The sequence below is a fragment of the Mesocricetus auratus genome, unplaced genomic scaffold, assembly GCF_017639785.1.
Source record: "Mesocricetus auratus isolate SY011 unplaced genomic scaffold, BCM_Maur_2.0 Super-Scaffold_100691, whole genome shotgun sequence".
Classification (NCBI taxonomy): Eukaryota; Metazoa; Chordata; class Mammalia; order Rodentia; family Cricetidae; genus Mesocricetus; species Mesocricetus auratus.
In genome coordinates this window covers 45,616,905-45,637,987 of record NW_024429267.1, presented here as the reverse complement: position 1 = coordinate 45,637,987, position 21,083 = coordinate 45,616,905, and the positions used below count along the sequence as shown (strand labels likewise).

The window sequence follows — 21,083 nt, the reverse complement described above, 5'->3', positions numbered from 1 at the left end:
TGAGACAGGCGTCACTGTGTCACCCAGGCTGGCTTTTTTTTTTTTTTTTGGTTTTACGAGGCAGGGTTTCTCTGTTTTGGAGGCTGTCGGTCCAGCCTGGCCTCGAACTCACAGAGATCCGCCTGCCTCTGCCTCCCGAGGGCTGGGATTAAAGGCATGCGCCACCAATGCCCGGCTAGGCTGGCTTTTAACACATCTAGTCCAAGCTGCCCTTGAATTTGAAGCAGTTCTCCTATGTTGGTCTCCTGAGTGTTGGCTTTACAAGAATGCATTACCACATTTGACCTTGCTTTAGGATTTAAGTTATTTCTTGTTATTTTGTCTTTTTTTTTTCCAGAGCTGAGGACTGAACCCAAGGCCTTGCGCTTGCTCTACCACTGAGCTAAATTCCCAACCCCTTGACCTTATTTCTTCTAGAATATTCTTCTTACTCCTGCAAGATTCAGCTCATGTCTCCTAAGTGAGGTCTTTCTCGGCAATCTAATCTGGAGTATTTCCTCCTCCTATCTGACTCTAGATCTTTTAGTTTACAGGTCCAGAGCTGTGGTCATAGCTGAGTGCTTGCCTAGTGTGTGCACAGAGCCTTGGCTTCGGTCCCCAGCCCCGCACACACAGGGTTTGGGGCCCCGAGTCTACAATCCAAGATGCAGGAGACAGAGGCAGGAGACACACAAGTCCAGGGGCAGCTGCTCCAGGGCAGGCTCCGGGCCAGTCTGTGCTATGTAAGACCCTGTCTCAAACACCTCACAGGAAAACACAAGCACATTGAAACCTAGATGTGCTCAGCTGCAGCGGCGCACGCCCTTAGTCCAGCACTTAGTAGGCAGAGACAGTCAGATTTCTGTGAGCTGAAGGCCAGCTTGGGCTACATAGTGAGATCCTGTCTCAAAAAAAAAAAAAAAAAAAAAAAATCACCTTCCCCAAAACAAAAACCAAACCAGACTAAACCAAACAAAACCTTGTTTACTTGGCCATTGTCATTTCTGTCCACTAGATGGCACTCCAGCCAGGCCAGGCTAATTGGCACGGCTAGCACAGGCTCTTTAGTGGTTGGCTGAGGCAGTACTCAATTTTCCACAGGATGAAATGGACTTTTATTTACAAAACCGAGGATCGCCTCCAGACCATATGTACCAGCCTACTTGTGTAGACCCCATGGGCCAATGAGGGGCAAGTAGCCATAGTAAATGCTCCAGGCAGCCAGACTCACTTCCAGCAAATGATGATGTTGGGGTCATTTTCTAGTCGCTCATCCAGTTCATGGTAGCTCATACCTGGTGGGGTGAGGGAAGCGAGGTCAGTAGCCTTGGCCTGGTGAGTCAGCCCTCCCCGCCCCCGGCACTCCCCCTCCCGTCCCCCTCCCCTCCCCTCCCCGCCCACGGCCCTCCCCCTCCCCTCCCCCGGCCCGTCCTGCCGGCCTGCACCTGTCTTGCAGCAGATTTCGTCATAGCTGTGGCAGCCCGTGTAAAGCCGGGCAGGGTGGCTCCGTTCCTCCCGAGACACTCGGACTGGATACTTCTGCAGTCTCCGGATGAGGTTCTTCATCAGCCCAAACTGGATCAGTTTCCTGAGGTGGTGGTTGGGGAAGAGAGTTGATAGCCTAGCCGAGCCCAGCTAACCCTTTCCTTCGGTGCCTTATGGGCTAGAGCGCCCTCCAAGCTCACCGTTGCCAGGAAACCCACCTGGACTAGCAGGCCACATGCTTACACTCATTGGGAATCATCCAGAGAGACCTAAGACCCCTCAGCCCATCGTGCAAGCCTGGGAGTGCCCCTCTGACCTTTCATCAACATGCTGTAACTGCTGGGGGTGGCGTCCGATGAGGTCTCGCACAGTGGTGCCAGGACTCAGGCTGCAGTACAGCTGGAATACATCTCGGAGACTGGCCCTTTTGTGTCCTGTGGGTGCCAGGGTCAGCTCCCCAAGTGACCTTGTCCTCCCCAGATCAGTCTCCCATGGGGTTTGCCACTACCTTGCTTGGTGACATAGGACAGACATGCCTCCTGCAGGGACTTGTCATCCACCAGGTCCTGGACTTTTGGCGTTGGGCAGTACACATTGGAGTACTAGAACACAGCAAGGGGCACATGAGCCTGACGATGTGTGTGGGCATCTGGCTGGATCTGGTCCAGCCACATGGTTCACTTTTACCTAGCTGTATCCCAGACTCACCTACCTGGAGGATGGATACCAGTGTCACAACACCGTAGTACCTGGGGGAAAGAGATGTGCTTAGCTCCCACACACCATGCCTTCCCAACCTCATGCTCAGGGCCCTTTGCCTCCCTCTGACTGGTGGCCTTCCAATGGGCACGCCGTATCTTCACTCACAGCAGGTTCTGAATGGCAATGCGCACCAGGTTGAGCTCCACATCTGCCTCAGCAGAGATCTTCTGGACATGGCGGAACCCATCAATGTAGGGAAGGATCTGTACAGGGCAAGGCAGGGTCAGCAAGGGCGGGTGAAGCTAAGGTGTGGGCAGCCCACGGTGATAACAGTTAAGAGAGGGCTAGCAGCCGGGCGGTGGTGGTGCACGCCTTTAATCCCAGCACTCGGGAGGCAGAGGCAGGCGGATCTCTGTGAGTTCGAGGCCAGGCTGGACCGACAGCCACCAAAACAATACAGAGAAACCCTGTCTCGTAAAACCAAAAAGAAAAAAAAAGAGAGAGAAAGAGAGAGAGAGAGAGAGAGAGAGAGAGAGGGCTAGCATTCCTGCTGTGTGGTAACAGTTAAGAAAGGGCTAGCATACCTGCTGTGTGGTAAGGTCCCACTGCGAGTTGAAGAAATCCTCCTTGTCCTTGGTAAAGACAGGCACATCATACTCCTGAGCCACAGGAGGGTCAGGCCGCTGCTCAATCACCTTCAAGTGGATGGTGTTGGACTCATCTGCAGGGGACCCCACCCATATCCTTAGTGTCATCTTTCCCAAGGGGCCTCAATTACAACCCGACTGTCCTAGTGCTAACTGAGGCAGGCAGGTGGATCCTGGAAGGACCGTTCACCCTCTTATGGACCAAGAAGCCAAGGGGCAGTGCTGAGTTCTGCTGGCTGCAGTCCGCCCCAATACATACGGAACCTCAGACATCATGGCTTCAACCCACGGCTAGTTCTTGCCCACCAATTTGTCCAAGAATCTTGTCCTGCAGTGGCTGTGCTCAAGCCTGCACTTTCCCACCCTCCTCTATGCATATGCTGTCCCGGCAGAGGCCGCCCATACCGATGGGTAGAGTGCACCGGCCAGAGGCATTTAGCTCTTCCAGTAAGATGGTCATGATGGGCACCAGCTTCTGCTTGCTCTCCTCTGTGGACACAAAGCTGCTTTCAAGCTGGACAGAAGATGGACACATTTGTTGAGTAAACCTCAGATCTCCCGGCTGGCTGCCTTCTGAGCTACTTGTTGGAGGTTGGGGACTGGAGACATAGGAAGGAGCAGTTCCCCAACCGCGCCTGCCATGCACCCATGCCCATCTTGTTGCAGACCTCCAGTGTGGTCAAGTAGCCGGCCAGCTTTTTAACGATGGGTTCAAGGGCACAAGTCTTGGCCTGAGCATCACACACGAAGCCCAGGTTGAAGAGGAGGGCATTGCGGCTGTACTTCTTGTGTTCAATGCACACGGGGCAGCCGATCAGCTTCTTCTCCATGGCTGTGCTGGATGAGAGAGCAGAGTCAGCCCACCCCCAAGCAGTCTGGGACCCTTCGCTCCCACCCAACTAGGTCCTCACACAGTGATAAGCTTGTTCTGTAACTCAGGCTTGGTGATGATGTACACTTGGACAGTGTCAAACAGCTCTCGGGAGATGAAATCCTCAGGGACCTGGGGAGGGCAGTGACGAGAGTCCTTCAGTGACGCTGGGATTGGGTGATTATATACCCCACCCCAGGCACAAGTCCTCTACTGCTCTCTTTTCCTCATCCAGCCAGTGAATTACTCCTCTGTTTCCAAACACATGATTTGCAATTCATTATTCTCACTGCCTGAAATATTCTCTCTACTCTCACCTAACTTTTGTGAATCATTTGTGTCTCAATCCAGTGATTCTATTGGGTCATCTAACCCTCCCTGAATCCCACAGCCTGATTTGCCACAAAAACTTCTTGTGTGGCAAATCTCCACCCCCACGCTAGGAACCAGGGACCTGGGTCTGTGTATCCTTTCCATTCAGGGACATCTGTGAATGGAATGACATGCCTGGATGCGGCACAGGGACCCACAACCCCTCCAGGCAGTCAGCTACGCTCCGGAGAGCATCCCTCTCCTTGTCCAGTCCCGGGAGTGAGGAAGGCACCTGATAGGTAATTTTGGGCCCCAGCGTTGGGTGGAATTCGCTGAAGAATATGCATTCGATGCGGCAGCTGCTGCCCATGGCGCTGACCGATCCCGAGTCTGTAACCGCTTGTCTTTCGTGCGGTGGTCGCCTCCACCCCTGGGACCTGTCAAAAAAGAGAAAGAAGCCTGAGCTAGGTCACACAGGTTTGTGAACGCAAACCAGAAGAGCCGGCAACTCAACAGCGCCTGCGCAGCGCGACTCAGAGGCGTGGCTGGCGCTGGATGGGATGCGAGGGGGGCTTGTCCCAGGAAGTCTTGGGTGGGTGGACAACGCACCCGGAAGTGAAGCGCCTCCGTACCGGAGCGGTGGCGAGGCTGGCGGGCTCGGGGGTCCAGTTTATTTTGGAGGAAGTCACTACGTCGAACCTGAGAAGCAGGTGAGGAAGGCAAATTCCTACCGTGGAAGTACAGCGTTCTAGGTGCACGTGGGGAGGCAATGTGCAAAGAGATTCACGCTTAGCTAGGAAAGTAGCTGAGAACTACAATTCCGGTAGTGCTCCACGCCTTCCGTTTTGGCTAGTGATGACGTGCTGTATTCTGGGATTTGTAGTCTTACGTGTCTTTACGTATCCCACCTGGAAAGTGCGATCAGTACCACTTCAAATACAGGTGTTTGACGGGTAGACTCTGTTAAGTTGGGACTATTCTTGGTGCCGGCTTTGTTCTGCTCCTGTCATTACTCCTCCGAAAAAAGGTGGCATTCCTGCCCTGTATTAGTGTCCTCGGTGAGAGGCGTGGACAGTGGGCACCCTTGCCAACGCCTACGATGCTTTCAGGCTGTACAGCTATCAGCTGGGCTGACCATGGCCCTTTCTGTGGAGACGGAGTCGCACATCTACCGAGCTCTGCGCACTGCTTCTGGGGCTGCAGCCCACCTTGTGGCCTTGGGCTTTACCATCTTTGTGGCTGTTCTTGCCAGACCTGGCTCCAGTAAGTAGAATTCATAGTTGACTTATGGGAAGCAAAAAGCCACTTTTCTTGGGGAACAGGAGCAATAGGGAGTGATGGGCTTAACTTGTGGCAACAGGGTTGGCTGGCTGTGGAATATTCTGTGCTGAAATTAACGTCCTGGGGAGAGCAGATCGGTGTGGGGGCTCTGCCAGCCTGGCCAAGCTTCAGAGAGTACACGGTTTCTCTCTTTGACTTGGCATTTCATTCCTGACTCGGGGAGATGCTGGAGGAAGGAGCTTCCAGAGAGTGGCAGAACATGCTGTCTGTCCCAGGAAGAGAATAGGGGATGGGTAAGATGAGCTTGTTACAAGAGGGGTTCACATTTTGGCACCTCCTTAGGTGATCGTGGGCTGTCCACATTCAGTTGTAGGGATGGATGTGCTGGTCGTTTTTCCTCAGCTCCATAAGACTCCCTCTTCTCATTCCAGGTCTATTCTCCTGGCACCCTGTTCTTATGTCTCTGGCTGTAAGTAGTGGATCTGGGTAGCTTTTAGGGGTAGGGTGTGGGCATAGGTGGTGACCCATTTAGTGCCAGCTTAGAGGAGTTGCATGTTCCGACTACTGGCTCTGGCATATATCCAAGGCTTGAAAAACAGTATTCAGGACAAATGAAGCTCACCCAAGCACAAAGTGAGGCTGATAGACTGCATTTGGAGATTGCTCTGTCCCAAAAAACCTTAAGTCGATGCATTCAATTTTCCCTGAAACAGTGCACCCGTGTGGGCGGCTCTTGCCAAGAAATTGTACCCAGCCCCATGGGAGGCAAACAAATCTTGTGAATCATTTATAACTGCCACGTCTCAAGCCTTGTCTGCTGGGCAACGTAGCAGAGGTGACATTTCAGAAAAGTACCTAGGGAGAGAGAAGTCTGGAGAGGCAGCTGTCCCTAACTACTGAGGGCAGACATTTTGCCCCACACAGGGCCTTCCACTGTCACGTCAAATGCAGCATTTTGTCCCTGGGGAAGGGAACGAAGGAGGGTGGTGAGTGCACCTGCTTGGAGGGTCACCTAAAGTGCTCACAGTCTCACACCTGGGTCTCTCTCTCCTTAGTTCTCCTTCCTGATGACTGAGGCACTCCTGATGTTCTCTCCGGAGAGTTCACTGCTGCGTTCCCTCTCACGGAAGGTTCGAGCACGCTGCCACTGGGTGCTTCAGCTGCTAGCCCTACTGTGTGCTCTGCTGGGTCTAGGTCTTGTCATCCTCCACAAAGAGCAGCTTGGCAAAGCACACCTGGCCACTCGCCATGGGCAGGCAGGGCTATTAGCTGTGCTGTGGGCAGCTCTGCAGTGTTCAGGGGGCTTGGGGCTGCTCTACCCCAAGTTGCTGCCCCGATGGCCCCTGGCAAAGCTGAAACTCTACCATGCCACGTCTGGGTTGGTGGGCTACCTGCTGGGTAGTGCCAGCCTCCTGTTGGGCATGTGCTCACTCTGGTTTACTGCTACTGTCACTGGTGGTGCCTGGTACCTGGCTGCGCTGTGCCCTGTCCTCACCAGTTTGGTAATCATGAACCAAGTGAGCAATGCCTACCTATACCGCAAGAGGATCCAACCATGAGCACTTCCCAGCCACCAGGAAACCGGGATTTGTACCTCAGCATAGGACCTGGGGCTGGAAACCTTCTGGACCCTCTTAGCTGGTGGGGTGAGAGAACACTTCAGGTACCAGGGCACTCAGGGGTAGATCTGTGACGTTTCTGCTCCTCATGCTAGAGTGTCTCCTTTTTCTTTTCTTGCTGTCAACCCAGAGGGGCATGGATCACATGTCTGGATGAAGTTGGGGTTGTAACACTGTCTCCCCAGCCATACAGCTTATATTTGTACTGGTGTGTTCAGAAATCATGGATGAAAAATAGTAAAATAAACAAAAAACTGAAAATAAAACAAGTGAACTGAGAAGATTGATGGGGAGCAGTGCTGAGTTGGGCATGGTTCTCGCTAATGCCGTCAACATGAGAACATGGGCAGCCGCGTGAGGTGGGGACCCCTCTACATGGTGGAAGTTCTCACAGAACATGAGTCCTCTGAACCCTGCAGCCAGGCTTCCTATGACACCCAGAGCATTAGCAGACAAGTGGAAAGTACAGCTGTTTCCAGGTAACTGCAGGAGTCTGGGGACTATGGTTAGACCAGTGATAATGGATGGAAATGGACTTTTTCCACAGGTGTCACACACACGGCACAATTTAGAGTTGAACCATGGTTGTTTATGGTCGTAGGTGGATCTCTGTGAGTTCAAGACCAGCCTGGTCAACAAAGTGAGTTCCAGGCCAGCCAGAGCTACAATAGTAAGACCCTGTCTCGGAAAAAAAAAAAAAGTTGAATCATGAACACACATACACCCCACCAAACCCACCAAACGTTCCTTTTGATTTTGAGCCAAGGTTTCATGTCTCCCAGGTGGGCTTGGAACTCACTATGTGGCCAAGGATGATCGCTCAGCTTCAGATCCTCCTGCCTCCACCTCTGGGTGCTGGGATTAAGGTGTGTACAGATATGCCTTGTGTACCATGCCCTCTTATGGTGCAGGGACTCAATCCTGGAGCTGCAGATGCTCGGCAAGTGCTTGCCGACTGAGCTCCACCTTCAGGCTGGGGTTGTTGTTTGAGATAGGGGCTGTGGGCATGTGCCACTATGCCCTGCCTAAGACAGCTCCTTCGGGTGGGGAGGCCTTCAGCTGCCAGTGCTCTTGCTCTTGCTCTTGCTCAGGGCCTTTCTAACAGACTGAGGAGAGAAGGAAGGAGCAAGGGACTGAGGTGATGGCTCTGACAAGATTGCTTAGCAGCAGGCACGGAGCAGACAAGAGGTGGGGCACCGGGATTCTTAGCCAGGTGGGGTTGCCATGGTCCCAGAAAACACATTTAATTTTGCATTTGATAAGAACAAGAGGCCTGCACAAGGTGGCCTGACGGAGCCCAAGAGCCACACCTCAAAGAACTGCTTTATTGATAGTGTGAGTCTGGGCTTGGCTGCCCGCTCAGCTGGTCCTGTAGAAAATACCTGGGAGCTGTGGTGTCTCTGGCTAGACAGCCACCGCCACAGCAGAAGGGCACAAGAAACCCTGCATGGACGCAGCCTGGGGTGTGCAGACATGTGCAGGCCCATACTGACTGAGCCCCCAGAACATTTTTGGCAAATACAAATCCTTGCCTTGGCTGAGGTCTGTTGGCAACCAGTTTCAGATGTGAGGGCTGGCCCAGGAGCTGTGACACCAGTGTCCCTGCAGCCACTTCCTTGGTGAGGAACTGTACCTGTTGAGGTACAACAGATGGGGGTCTGGACTGGCCGGTGCTCAGAGGCCCCATACCTGGCACTGTGGTTGTCTGGAGTTGCAACCAGGTAGCAAGGGTCCCATGTAGTGTTGTCGAGAAACAGAAGAAGGCCAAAGAAACCCCCAGCAGGCCCTCTTCCCCCTCCTCAGAGCAGTCAGTGCCCGGAGTAGCTGAGACGTATCGGGAGGGCATGGGAGTAGAGGAGCTACACTCAGGTCTGGAGTCACAGCTTTGGGGGCGCTGCCTCGAAGGTAATGAGACTGGATTCTGGGGCAGTCCCTTTCCCTGGGGGTGTGGAAGCTTTCTCTGAGGGCAGAGGACTGTCTTGTTTTGCCCCAGTCTCCTCTTCATCATCATCCATGCTGGGCCAGACAGACTGATCCTCTACTCGCTTCAGCCGTTCGTTGAGAGCCTTTAGGGCCAGTTGCCTAAAGCCAGAAAAGAAGACAGGTCACACTGGGCTTGGGAGACCACACACCCTACAACCTTCCTCTCAGAGAGATTCGTACCCAGAACCCCATGTTTTCCCTTCTTCATGCAGGGTCCAAGACACTGGATCAGGGTCTGCTTTGCCAATTAGAATGAGGAGCTCGCTCACAGCCGAGGCACCTCCAGGCTGAGAAGGCTGCCTACCTACCAGGGCAGCCACCAGGGATGCTTCAGAATGTCTTGGCTAAAGATGGATCTAGTACTTCAGGGCAGGCAGTGGGATGTCCTAGTCCCTGGAGATGAATTTTTGCCTGTGTACTGGTGTCATATCCAGGGACAGGGTCATTTATTTTTGTGGTTCTTGGGATTAAACCTAGGGCAAGGATTCTCCCTCAGAGCTATAATCTCAGCCCTTAAAACTAACAAACGGGGCTGGAGAGATGGCTCAGAGGTGAAGAGCACTGACTGTTCTTCCAAAGGTCCTGAGTTCAATTCCCAGCAACCACATGGTGTCTCACAACCATCTGTAATGAGACCTGGTGCCTTCTTCTGGCCAGCAGGCATACATGTGGGCAGAACACTGCATACATAATAAATAAATAAATAAATCTTAAAAACAAACAAACAAAAAACTTTTTTTTGAGGCAAGCCTTGCTAGTGAAATTGTTCATGCTGGCTTCAAGCTAGCTCTTGTAGCCAGGTAGACCTGAACTCATGAACCTCCTGTCCCAGCCTCTGAGCAGCGGGGATTACAGGCCTGTCTCACCAGGCTCAGCTAAGGAAGGGGTTAATGAAGCAGCATCAACTTGGATCATTTCACCCTTCCTAACTATAATAATCTTCCCAAAGCCACCTAGGCCTTAGCAGAGCCCTCATGGGAGAGAAACTGCCCATGTGGGCACAGCACAGGACAGAGTCTACTGTTTTCACCCTTTTGAAAAGAAGGTGGAAAATACACCTGGAAATTTTCTGTAGATACCCAAAAAGATTCAAGCTGTTGGGCCCAGAATTAGCCTACAGCATGCCTTGGACACCGGCTGGGAACTCCTTCAAGGAAGATGTGCCTTATACACTGAGCTACACAGCCTCAGTGGAGAGCAAGGCCCAAGTGTCAGCACTCTGGCCCATAGAAGGTCAAGTGACCACTTCCAGCTGGTCACGGTGGACCCTGATGACTCAGGTTATTTACTACTGGAGTGGCATACGGTCAGATGACAGGTAGTTTAGAAGAGTACCCACTCCATGTAAGCCAAGAGCCATTAGACTATGCAGGAAGCCCCTGGGGCCGCAATCCCCACTCTTCCTTTTCTGTCCATTCTCTTGATCCTGGAGAGTGATTTTCTGAATGACCAGTCAACCACAGCCATTCAAGACCTCTCACTGGGGCAGGGCAACCTCTGGCCCAGCCCCATCTCAACAGCTGGAAAGCTTAGCTCCACCAAATAAGGTCAGGATGGAATTGCCTTTAGGAGCCCCCCCCCCAAAAAAAACTTCAAGTCGTAGGGCTCAGAATTAGCCTGCAGCATGCCCGGGTGTGTTCCCACATCCACCAGCTGGTAGCTCCTTTAAGGAAGTTCTAAACTCCACAGCATCGGTGGAATAAACCTGAGAAAATTCTTCTACCGAGGTCAGCAACCTGTTTTACAGTCGAGCAAAGACAGGGGCCTTTGACAAATGTCAAATACTTAGGAGAGACCACCCGAAGTCTCAGGAATAACATTGGACACGGAGCTGGGAACACTGTGAAGAGTCTACAGGTCTGAGGAAGTAAGAGGTGAATTTAAAAAAGCTTTCTCCTGGCCGGGCATTGATGGTGCACGCCTTTAATCCCAGCACTCAGGAGGCAGAGGCAGGCAGATCCCTTTGAGTTCGAAGCCAGCCTGGTCTACAAGAGCTAGATCCAGGATAGCCTCCAAAGCCACAGAGAAACTCTGTCTCGAAAAACGAAAAACAAAACAAAAAAGCTTTCTCCTGCCTTGGCCAAAGTGCCCAGTGAATAAAGCAGCGGAATTACTGATGCAGCAGAGGCCCTGGGTTGTAAGCATACAGAGGTCTCAGACCTGCCTGCTGTGGTCATTCAGCCTGTCCCCCTATGTTTGGTCACACACGCCTGAACGAGGAGAAAATCTGGTAATATCCCAACCATCCTACATTAGGAAGAAGGGAAACACTTGAGGACACAGACATCCTTCCCCGTTTCCATCACAGGAGAAAGGGACCAACAGTTTTTGTCTCCTCCAGGACCAGTGTCTGGAACTTAGAAAATCTGAGGCAAGACCAAGGCCATGGGCAGTCTGTAGACTGGTGAGAACCACACACCAGAGCCCGGAAACATCATACCGAGTTCCCGAATCCTCTTTGGGAAGCTGCCCCAACTCCTGCCTATGAGAGCAAGCTCCTCAGTGGATGGCACGTAATCCCCACAGTCTAGCTAGCCAAGATTCTGAAGCTCACAGTACCTTCTCCGCTCTGCGTCTTGAGGGTCTGTGCCGGGGAGGCTGATCGTGATGGAAGACGGCGCGCCTACATCATAGCGCTTAACCGTCTTCTGGCAAACCTTTACCTTCACCAGGAGGCCGTGGACCAAGTTCGCCAGCAGCCCCACCACCGGCTGCAGGATCTCAGGGAAGAAGGTGGCAAAAGCAAAATGGTCAGCCATGTCCCCTCGGCCCCGGCTATGGCGCTGATAGAAGCGAAGGTACACCCAGCTGGATAGCAGTCCAAAGCCGTAGGAAGCCAGTGCTGGGCTCTGGAGCAGCGTGGCCAACCGGAGCAGCAGCAGCAATGCCAGCAATAGCATGGGAACGACGCTGACGCGGACCTGGGGCACTCGCAGAACCACGCAATCTCCCATGGTTTGCTTGAGTGCGACCAGAACGCCACCTAGGAAGCCCAGGGCGCCATGGATACGAATAGTGAACAGGTAGACCAGGTTGAAGGAAGCCATGTAGGTCAGGAGGTAGGCGAAGGCCCCCAGAAGCCCCACTGACACATTCACCACCGAGAAGAAGATGAGCAGCTCCAAGGCTCCCCAGAGGGGCTCCAGTAATCGCCCGGCCACCACAACCGTGGCCAGACTGATGGCCACGTCCCACACGTGCTGTTCCATCAGTCCATGGGTGGCCAGGGTCCAGATCCAGAAGTTGGGTGGAAACAGGTAACCCGGGGTGACCGCCAGGCAGCCCGTGTCCACGGCGAAGGAAAGGAGATAGAGGAACAGTACCACGGCGCACAGCGCCTTCACCACCACGCTGGCGCTGGCCAGGATGGCCCCCAGATGCTGGCGGGCACCGGGTAGGGCGCGTTGCATCTTCCCGGCGGACGTCGGCTGGAGACAAGGCGAGGAAGGTGGCCTAGGGGCCTCCCCGGGGCCTCGTCCCAGTCCGGCCCCGACGGGAGGCCCGGGCCCGGCTACTCACGGCTCTCTGTGAAGGCTCTGGTTCCGGTCTGGTCCGGCTGTAGTTCCAAGGGGGAAGAGAAAGCTTTGTCGCCAGGCGGGAGCCTGTGGCCCTGGCCGAGGACCTGAGATTAGGCCCTGAGCGGCTTGGGCACGCCTGCCTGCGGGCTCCGTAGGCCCAGCGGCCAGGCCGGCCGGGCTAGCGTCGATCTCAGGGCTGGACTTGCTCCATCCACTCTGGGACTCTGCGGGGTACTGGTGTCTCGTTCCGGCCCAAGTCAAGACCGTTTAGCTCCTTGTGGGCTAGGGTTTTCACTTGACGGTACCTCCTCCCTTCTCCGGGGCCGACAAACAGGGGCGCCGCGCCTGCGCGCCCCCGGCGGCCGCGGCGGCGGAATGCCCTCTGAGCGCTTGCCTTCCGGCTCCTCGGCATGCTGGGATACGGAGTCCGTGAGACCTAGACGACCGGTTTCCGCACAGGACCACAACTCCCAGAAGCTGTGCGGCCAACCGGTCCCATAGGGGGTAAGGTGGAGGTGCTTGGGAGTTGTAGTTCTCAGGGCTGACTCCTCTAGTTCTTGCGGTGGGGCGGGGGGGTGTGTGGTTAGGGAAGTGGGGAGCAGTATCTGATCTGGGGCAGCGAGGTGTTGAGTGCGCGGGATCAGGAGACAGCCCTGCCTTGGGCCACACACTTGCTGAATTCTCTGGAGGAGAGTGACTCTGTGATTTGTAGAGGTACTGCCGTGTTTTTGTAAGCGGCTAAACGGGACGTTGAACGGTTCTGGTGTATTGTACCGATGTGTGTGAACTAATGAGAAACTCCGTGGTCTGGCAAATAAGAGTCTAGGCGGTCTAGAACTCTTGTTCCGTCATTTGGAGTCAATGTGATATTGACCAAGTTGAAGTGCAACTTCAAATATCTTAAAAATGGTGATGATAGCAGGCTCTTCTCACCCTTTTTTTTTTTCTCTTTGTGTAGACCAGGCTGGTCTCGAACTCACAGAGATCTGCCTGCCTCTACCTCCTGAGTGCTGGGATTAAAGGCGTGCGCCACCAACACCCGACCTTTTTTTTTTTAGACAGGGTTTCTCTGTGTGTCCCCAACTGTTCTGGAACTTGCTGTGTAACTAGCCTCAAACTCAGCACTCAGAGATTTGCCTACCTATGTCTCCCTAGTGCTGGGTTAACCCTCCTGACCAAAAACCCTGTTATTAAAAATTTATCAGAGTCTGGGTGATGGTGGTGCATAGCAATAATCCTGGCAGTTCGGTGGCTGAGGCAGGAGGATCAGGAGTTCAAGGCCATCTGTAGCTATATAGTGAGTTTGAAGCCAGGCTGGGCTACATGAGACTCTAACTCGAAAGAAACAACAAAAAATTATCTGCAAATCATAACTGACTGGACTTGATCTGACAACCCTGCCCTAAACCATGTGTGTTGTTTCAAGGCATGGGAGCTGTTTTGAGGTATGAGAGAGTGGTCAGGCCCTGCAGAGAAGTGAGAGAAACCTCTTCTTGGCTGAGGTCTGGAGTATTCTTTAACATGTTTGGTATCCAAGTTTTTCCTCCAGCACGCACGTGTGTGTGTGTGTGTGTGTGTGTGTGTGTGTGTGTGTGTGTGTGTGTGTGTATGTGTGAATGCCTGATATTGTCCTTTATCACTCTCTACCTTATTTATTTATTTATTTTATTTTATTTTGGTTTTTACGAGCCAGGGTTTCTCTGTATTGTTTTGGAGGCACTTGTTGCCAAGCTTGACAACCGGAACAACACAGTGGAGGCAAAACCAGCTGCAGGCTGCCCGCTGGCCTCTGACCCCTGTGTGCATGCTGGGGCATGTGTACGCACCTGTGCACACACAAAATAAGCAAGTATAAGACACTGCAGTGATAAAACTAGAGTCAGGGTTAGGATGTACTGTGAACCAGTGTGTACTTGTAGTCACACGAGTTCAGAGGACAGACGGTCAGCAAGATGACCATCGCTGAGATGAGCACAGGCTGCAAGGATCCTGGGACTCTGGGGGGGGGCTGTGGCCCTCAGTCTCCTGGCAACTAGGCTGAAAGGATCCTGGGACTCTCGGGGGCCTGTGGCCTCCAGTCTCCTGGCAACCAGGCTGGCCTGGCTATGTAGGGAGATCTAGTCAGTCAGTCAGTCAGTAGACTCTCTCTCTCTCTCTCTCTCTCTCTCTCTCTCTCTCTCTCTCTCTCTCTCTCTCTCTCTCACACACACACACACACTATACATACACAGACACACACACACACACACACACACACACACACACACGACCATGTGTACAGGCACTGTTCTGGCCTCTGACTTCCCTGACTCATGATGGAGTCCCCATTTGCTTGTAGCTGGGTCAGATCCTAGCATCCTCAGGGCAGCAGGGGTGGTGTTGGAGCACCAACTTGTGTCCTGTCTCCAGGAAGAGGGTCCATTGTTAGGTCCTGGTCTGATCACATGGATGGATCTCAGCCTGACAGAGCCTGGCCTTGCCTTGAGGCCCTGGGAGGTGCTGTTTCGCCCCCTCCTCTTTAGTTTCTTTCCTGGAGGCTTGTGATATGAAACAAACTCAGTCTGGGGGGAGCATATAATGCTCTCTGGCCTCTGAGAAACAGGACCACCTTGGCTTCCCCTCCTGACAGAGCAGGGTGATGATACTCAGAGGTCATGACCACCTGTCACCATAGCTACCCAGTCGTCAACCCAGGGCCCACACAGTGTATGAAAACTGTTTGAAGTGAAAATATGAACATTATTTAATAACTGATCTTCTGTAATAAACCATTTGAAAATATTTTACAAGGAATCACACACACGATATTTTACAAAGTTTCTCGACTTTTTTGTCGCTGTTGTTTTTCCGACTTGTCTGTACAAAATAGATTAACAACCAAAAAAAAAAAAAAAGGGCAAAGAAAAGGAAATGGCCCCCAAGTCCCTCAGCCCAAGGTGAGAGGACAGCCAGGTCAGGTGGGTGATGAGAGGCTCGAACCCAGCTGGGGGATGGACAACTATCTGGTGGGCATTGTTTCGTCTGTTTTTTTGTTGTTTTAAACTTAAAATAGATATTTATTTTTCTGTATACGTTTGTTTCTTTTTTGTTTATATTCTCCATTGAGCACCTGACTACACTACAGTTACACACGCGCCCCCACAGGACACAGCTGACACCCAGGCTGGGCACACATCATGGACACCCACCCTGTCATCAGCACTGGGCATGGACCAAACACACACTGAGAAAGCAACAACAACGTGACATTAATTAACGAAGCCATTAATTAATGCATCACCCTCCCCCCTCCTCCCAGTCCACGTGATCCTCATGGCTACACCCCCCAGCCCTCAGTCCCCTACTGGCCCCCAGGTTAGGATGCCTTTGGGAGAAATGACAAATGAATGGTGTGAAGAGGTGTCCAGGCCCAGCCTCTGTGTGTGCAGAGTTTACATATGCACGGTAGATGTGTGTGTTCAGCAAGGGAGGGGCAATTTGGCCTCCGAGGGGAGTGTGTGTGTGTGTGTGTGTGTGTGTGTGTGTGTGTAGAACAGACGGGGTTAGGCCTGAGTGTGTAAGAGCCAGATTGGGGGTGGGATGGCCCAGCCAGGAGAGATCAAGTCACCCCTGCCAAGGCAGAGAGCAGTGTCTGGAGGGGTTCTTCTGCTAAAGGGGTTCAGGCAGTGATGTGTGGTCCTACTAGGGGCCTGACACTGGTGAGAAATGGTTTCAATGAGCACCTGGCAGGGTGAGGGGCACTTGAGGGACACTGGTGGTGGCTAAGGACGGAACAAAGAGGCCTCCCCCCAGCGTTTGGCACTGTTTGACATTCAGCTTTAGAAGGGACCAGCCGGGCTGCATCTCAGAGCAGAGGCAGAGGTGAGAGATAGAATGGACAGACCTATCCTCTCACTGACGCCTTGCCCTGCATAAGGCTTTGTGGGTCGCCCCCCAATAGTGTGTGTGTGTTCCCTCTGGGGTATGTCTAGTGGGAATCGCGTTTCTGCTCTCGGGGGTCCAGGTGTGTATGGGGTGTGTCTAAACTGATGTCACTTGAGACTGTCCTGACACCTGCAAGGCTGGGGTGTGGGTGTGTGGTTGCCGGCCTGGAAGGAGCAGAACCTATGGGGGGCGCCCCAGAATCTGTCTCTCACCTCCTTCCGTTTTTTCCCCAGAGAAGGTAAGTTTGGGCTTGGGTGGGACCAAAGGGTCAGGTTAGAGGCACCCAGCGGAGGCAGGGCTGCCTACGTAGAGGAAATCTCCAGGCGGGCTGCTCGGCGGAGGCCTGGTTTGGCACCAGTACTTATGGCCTCCCTGTCCCAGCCCAAGGAGATGAGTCCGGGGCCTGCGGGCACTTGGACAGTTCAGGGACGAGATAAATCTTGAGTGCCAAACACCATGACACCCTACTTTGGGGCTCCCCTGCCCCAAGGCACAGGCTCTGGGGGGAGGGGCCCAGGTCCTTCACTGAGGGAGTGGCCCAGGCGCTAGGCTGGGGAATGTGGGATGGGGAATGTGGGATGGGGGAGTGGGAGGGTGAGCGAAACGGTAGGAGGCCAAGGCGGGGGTATGCGGGGTGTGTGTGTGTGTGTGTGTGTGTGTGTGTGTGTGTGTGTGTGTGTGAGTCGCTCAGAGGCGGCGAGAGGCAGCAAAGGAGTGGACTTGAGGCTGAGGCCGAGGCGGCAGGCCCAGGAGGAGCAGTAGCTGCAGGGAAACCAAGACGCCCAGCGACGGCGGGAAGGAGGCTCCGCGGCCACAGTCTGAGGTATCTTCCTGCGGGGAAGGAAGACAAGGAAGCGGTCGGCCCCCAGCCAGCGCAGGGTCGCAGACGTCAGCAGTGCTGCTCCCCCGACTCACCGTCGCGTTGTAGTCAAAACAGATGTGGGGGCCCCTTCGGTATCGCGGTCTTTGGACCAGCTCACACTGCTCCGGGCCGTCCGCTGGGCATGGGTGGGGAGTCAAGGAGGAGGCCGCAGCAGCGACGTGGAAGGGGAGCACAGGGAAGGAGGGGCGTGGGCAGCGGGGAGGGCGGGGGCAGGATACAGTGTGTCTCCTTCTGCAGCAGCCGGCCCGCCTCGCACTGGCTGCACAGCGGCTTCTCCGCCACCACGAACAGAAGGTTGGTGTTGGTCAGTCTCTGCGCGTGGAACAGTCTGCAGGGACGACCGGAGGGCGGGGCCTTGGAGGTTCGCTCCACCCCGGGGCCGCGGCCCCCCGACCACGCCCCTCCAGACAGACCACACCCTCCGCCCCGCCCCGCCCCTCGCCGTACAAGTACCTGCTGCAGTTTCCGCAGTCGATGATGGCGTTATAGGACGCGTTCACCGAGCCGAAGTAGTACTGGGTCTGTTTCATGACGCAGCTGCTCTCGCGCGTCTCGGGGCTGCCCTCGGCTTCTGCCGGGTCTGCGGGGCCCAGACGCCTCAGCCCCGCCCACAGACCCTGACACGGTGTCGGCCTCAGCTTGGCTCAGCCCTAAGCCCCGCCCTCCCAGTGAAGCGGGAGGCTCTTCCCACCCGGGATGTGGATTTGAGGCCGAGCCTCCCAAGCCCTACCTACCTGCCTGGAACCAGCTGTGGTAGATGAGGCCGTAGAGTAGCTGCTGAAATAAGGACCTGTAGAATAGGGTACGGGGAACCGAGTACTGGCGGTCAGCTGAGGCCGAGCCTTACCGGCCAACCTAAGCCACCATTCCTCCAGGACTCACCAGGCGGCAGCAGAGGTCCACCAGGCCAAGTTAAGGAAGTCTGCAATGGTGGGCTGCAGGGGAGAGAGGAACACGGACTTCTACTGTTGCCTCTGGCTCTAGGTCAACCCCAGCTCCCTCAAATGTTAGAGGTGGGGGAGGGGGTCACTGCGGGTGGGTCTCCCAACTCCCCATCTCCAGGCATATGTGGGAACTCACCACAAAGACACCCCGGGGTGCAGCACCCAGGTTGCCAGGAGGCTGGGGAGCGCAGGCTGCCTGATAGTCGTAGGATTCCTTCCGGGTGTAGAAGGAGTTATTGTAGAGTGCCAACATCAGGTTGGCATCCACCTCACTGAAGAACCTGCCAACCTGGGGATCCAGGGAGGGAGCCATTGTCACAGGGCTGGCAGTGCCACACCCTAGAAGGCTCTGACCTATACCTTCCTTACACTTTCTTCCCGACGCTTACCTGGTCCCACTGATGGTTCTGATTTGACAGTACCAGGAATCCTCCGTCATCGATGAGGACACAGAGCAGGTCCTAAGAGGTTGGGAAGGGGGATAAATATGGTGAGGGGTCCAACCCCAGACTACTTCAGGCTCTGGTAGTCCAGTTGTTCAGAGTGAAGTCAGGGCAGGGGCGTCAAGATCCAAAGGCAGGCTAGGAGTCACGGGGGGGGGGGCAAGAAGTCTAGGGGTGAGGGAGTTGGGGTCCAGAACAGAATCAGGGCACACGCACCTCATTGTTAACCTCGCAGTCCATCTCACAGTGGCTACTGGGGCCGCACTGCTGGGCAGAGAATGGGGCTGTAAGGCGCCAGCCAGTTTTCCTCGTCTCTGTGACCCTTCATGTGCTGGTCCTGCAGGCACCCCCTCCTTCCCACAGGTGCTGGGGCCATTCTGAGTGGCAGGCTTGTTAGGGGTCCTTGGGGACTCCAGAGAGGACGCTGCTGGGCTTACTCCCCTTCCCCTACCGAAATACCTTCTGAGGTTGGTCCTGATGGGTACGGTTGCTGGCAAGCACCTTGAACTTTTCGGCCCAAGCCTCTAGGTCAAGCTTGACTCCTACCACTGTGGGAGAGAGCAATGGACACTGTCTACCACCGGCCTATCTGGCTTCCTGACTGCTGCCTCTGCCCCACCTCAGTCTTAACACTCACCTGCTGGCCTCAGAGTGCGGCGACCTAGACTCAGCTCCACGGCTGTGCTGACTAGGACGCCCACCGTGTCGTTCTCCAGCTCCAGTGGTCTTAACAGGGCTGGGGTGGATGGGCGGAGCGGTGAGGAGTGAAGGCCGGCCATACCGGCCGCTCCAGACTGGGCCCTACCACCCCAGGGTTCAGCCCAGTCAAAGCTGCAGTACCCACACAGCGTTTGGCATAGCCTTTCTTTCAAACGTCCCTGGCCTCAGCTGAGGCCTCCCACCTGCAACTGGGCACCATGGACAGACACTCACAGTCCTGGTGTGGGGGCTTGAAGACATAACCATGGTTATCCAGGCTGCGGCGGTAGAAGCTGGCATTGAAGGGTTCGGGATTCTCTGTCCAGTCTTCAGCTGCCCTAGAGCACCCAAGACAGGCAGAGCTCTCAGCAGGTGCACAGCTGTATATCACAGGCAGCTTGTGGTGTACAATGGTCTCAGCCGTGCAGGGGTTTCTGGGTGGGGAAGTAACGGCAAGGTCCCAGACGGGGAAAGTTGTTGGTGAGTGGGGTCGTTCACTTACTTGTTGGGGAAGACACGTGTGATGCCACCATCCGTGGCAGCAAATACAGCTAGCAGGCTGTACCTGGGGGCGACAGGGAGGTGGGGTCACAGGCCTGCCTTCTGTTATGCAAGGCCAGGGCCTGAGGGTCAACCCCAGCCTCCTGCCACACATAGTCACAGCCAGGGTGGTGGTGCATACGTGTTGAGATCTTGGTCCCGCCACACACGTTCTACTAACTGCTGTGTAATGCCCGTGTCCAAAATCAAGTTATGCAGAAGGAAGTTATTGCCTGGAATAGACGGAGAAGTTGGAAGAAAGTCCCTTTGTAGTTCCCTGTCATTCCTTCCCGCCAGTCTCCAGGGCTCTGTTGGAAGCCTTCTCCATGCCCTGGTCCAGACCCTGCCTGCTTGTCTCCAGGCTCCTGTGGGTATGGCCCCCTCCCTCCCCTCTCTATGTCCTGAGCCCCGGCCCTGCCCAGATCCAGATGCCCCGCCATATACTCACACTGCTTAGAGTCTGGAGTCACTTTCTCCATGAGCTCAATGAAGTTTTTCAGGAATTCAGTGTTGTTGTCTGAGGCATTCAGGTCCTTGCAATACTCTCTGGGGGTGGGGAGGGACAAGAAGAGTGGGCTTGGGGAGCTGTGCAGGGCAGAGGTGTCCAGACTTCCTGAGAGGTTGGCCTGGACATTGCCTGAGAAGTCCAGATGAGGGGAGGGCATGAGTGTTCTCACAGGCAGTGGTCACCACGGGCCTGTAGGCTGCCTGGATATTTAGGGTAGGCAGAGTGGACAGAGGGTGAGGGTCTGTGTTCTCCACCCTCGTAGGCTTTCTCTTTCCTGGTCTTGGCCCTGCAGAAACTGCCATCTCACCTGTATGGCTGGACCCAGACGGTGCACCCAAGAGGCCTCAGGAAATGCCAGTGTCAGTGGCTGCCTCATTCACCTTACAAGGATCCCATGGGCATGAGGCGGGGTCGAGTACCAGCACTTGCTACTGTCAGTCTGTCTAAGACCTCAGCCTGCCTCTTCCCGGCCTTGTGCCTTTGAGCAATGCATTCTGGGGCTCACTATTTTCATCATGCCACAGTTGGGAAGTCAGTGGCACTGTGTGGGTCTTTGGACTGGCTACTCCTTCTGGTTGATGTGTCCTTCCCAGTGCCCTATATGACAGCAACTCTGTGGGTAGTTTAAAAAAATGTGCTGCTGGGCGTTGGTGGCCCACGCCTTTAATCCCAGTACTTGGGAAGCAGAGGCAGGCGGATCTCTGCGAGTTCGAAGCCAGTCTGGTCTACAGAGCGAGTTCCAGGA

General features: G+C 54.5%; 4 protein-coding genes across 12 annotated transcripts in view; 1 reads left to right on the top strand and 3 right to left on the bottom strand.

Moving 5' to 3' along the window:
- Nucleotides 1-943: 943 nt before the first annotated feature.
- Nucleotides 944-4,518, bottom strand: Nprl2 (NPR2 like, GATOR1 complex subunit). Its single transcript, XM_040739650.1, has 11 exons — nucleotides 4,289-4,518; nucleotides 3,725-3,816; nucleotides 3,482-3,650; nucleotides 3,219-3,327; nucleotides 2,751-2,887; nucleotides 2,332-2,429; nucleotides 2,177-2,213; nucleotides 1,973-2,066; nucleotides 1,781-1,898; nucleotides 1,425-1,567; nucleotides 944-1,274 (listed from the first exon to the last, which is right to left on the bottom strand). Exons 1-11 carry the CDS (start codon nucleotides 4,364-4,366, stop codon nucleotides 1,207-1,209), a joined length of 1,143 nt encoding a protein of 380 aa, XP_040595584.1. The 5' UTR covers nucleotides 4,367-4,518; the 3' UTR covers nucleotides 944-1,206.
- A 40-nt stretch (nucleotides 4,519-4,558) lies between these two features.
- On the top strand, nucleotides 4,559-7,162 carry LOC101828465 (cytochrome b561 domain-containing protein 2). The gene is made up of 4 exons (XM_005074879.4): nucleotides 4,559-4,706; nucleotides 5,106-5,259; nucleotides 5,709-5,746; nucleotides 6,333-7,162. The coding sequence occupies exons 2-4, from the start codon at nucleotides 5,133-5,135 to the stop codon at nucleotides 6,834-6,836; spliced, it is 669 nt and encodes a 222-aa protein (XP_005074936.1). The 5' UTR covers nucleotides 4,559-4,706; nucleotides 5,106-5,132; the 3' UTR covers nucleotides 6,837-7,162.
- A 936-nt stretch (nucleotides 7,163-8,098) lies between these two features.
- Nucleotides 8,099-12,785, bottom strand: Tmem115 (transmembrane protein 115). The gene is made up of 2 exons (XM_005074878.4): nucleotides 11,439-12,785; nucleotides 8,099-8,978 (listed from the first exon to the last, which is right to left on the bottom strand). Exons 1-2 carry the CDS (start codon nucleotides 12,287-12,289, stop codon nucleotides 8,774-8,776), a joined length of 1,056 nt encoding a protein of 351 aa, XP_005074935.1. The 5' UTR covers nucleotides 12,290-12,785; the 3' UTR covers nucleotides 8,099-8,773.
- Nucleotides 12,786-15,115: 2,330 nt separating this feature from the next.
- Cacna2d2 (calcium voltage-gated channel auxiliary subunit alpha2delta 2) overlaps nucleotides 15,116-21,083 on the bottom strand; it is a 130,526-nt gene continuing 124,558 nt past the window's right edge. For 3 of the 9 annotated variants that reach the window (XM_040739812.1, XM_040739816.1, XM_040739818.1), the window contains 15 exons: nucleotides 20,279-20,376; nucleotides 19,973-20,063; nucleotides 19,793-19,855; nucleotides 19,525-19,628; nucleotides 19,229-19,327; nucleotides 19,051-19,139; nucleotides 18,808-18,858; nucleotides 18,538-18,609; nucleotides 18,285-18,437; nucleotides 18,087-18,139; nucleotides 17,939-17,994; nucleotides 17,658-17,784; nucleotides 17,423-17,532; nucleotides 17,237-17,325; nucleotides 15,116-17,152 (listed from right to left, as the gene is read on the bottom strand). In XM_040739812.1, the coding sequence (XP_040595746.1) occupies nucleotides 17,009-17,152; nucleotides 17,237-17,325; nucleotides 17,423-17,532; nucleotides 17,658-17,784; nucleotides 17,939-17,994; nucleotides 18,087-18,139; nucleotides 18,285-18,437; nucleotides 18,538-18,609; nucleotides 18,808-18,858; nucleotides 19,051-19,139; nucleotides 19,229-19,327; nucleotides 19,525-19,628; nucleotides 19,793-19,855; nucleotides 19,973-20,063; nucleotides 20,279-20,376 (1,399 nt within the window). In that variant the 3' untranslated portion in view covers nucleotides 15,116-17,008. The remainder of the gene's footprint in view (nucleotides 17,153-17,236; nucleotides 17,326-17,422; nucleotides 17,533-17,657; nucleotides 17,785-17,938; nucleotides 17,995-18,086; nucleotides 18,140-18,284; nucleotides 18,438-18,537; nucleotides 18,610-18,807; nucleotides 18,859-19,050; nucleotides 19,140-19,228; nucleotides 19,328-19,524; nucleotides 19,629-19,792; nucleotides 19,856-19,972; nucleotides 20,064-20,278; nucleotides 20,377-21,083) is intronic. The other 6 variants (XM_040739814.1, XM_013117058.3, XM_040739813.1 and 3 more) reach the window with 3 other exon arrangements.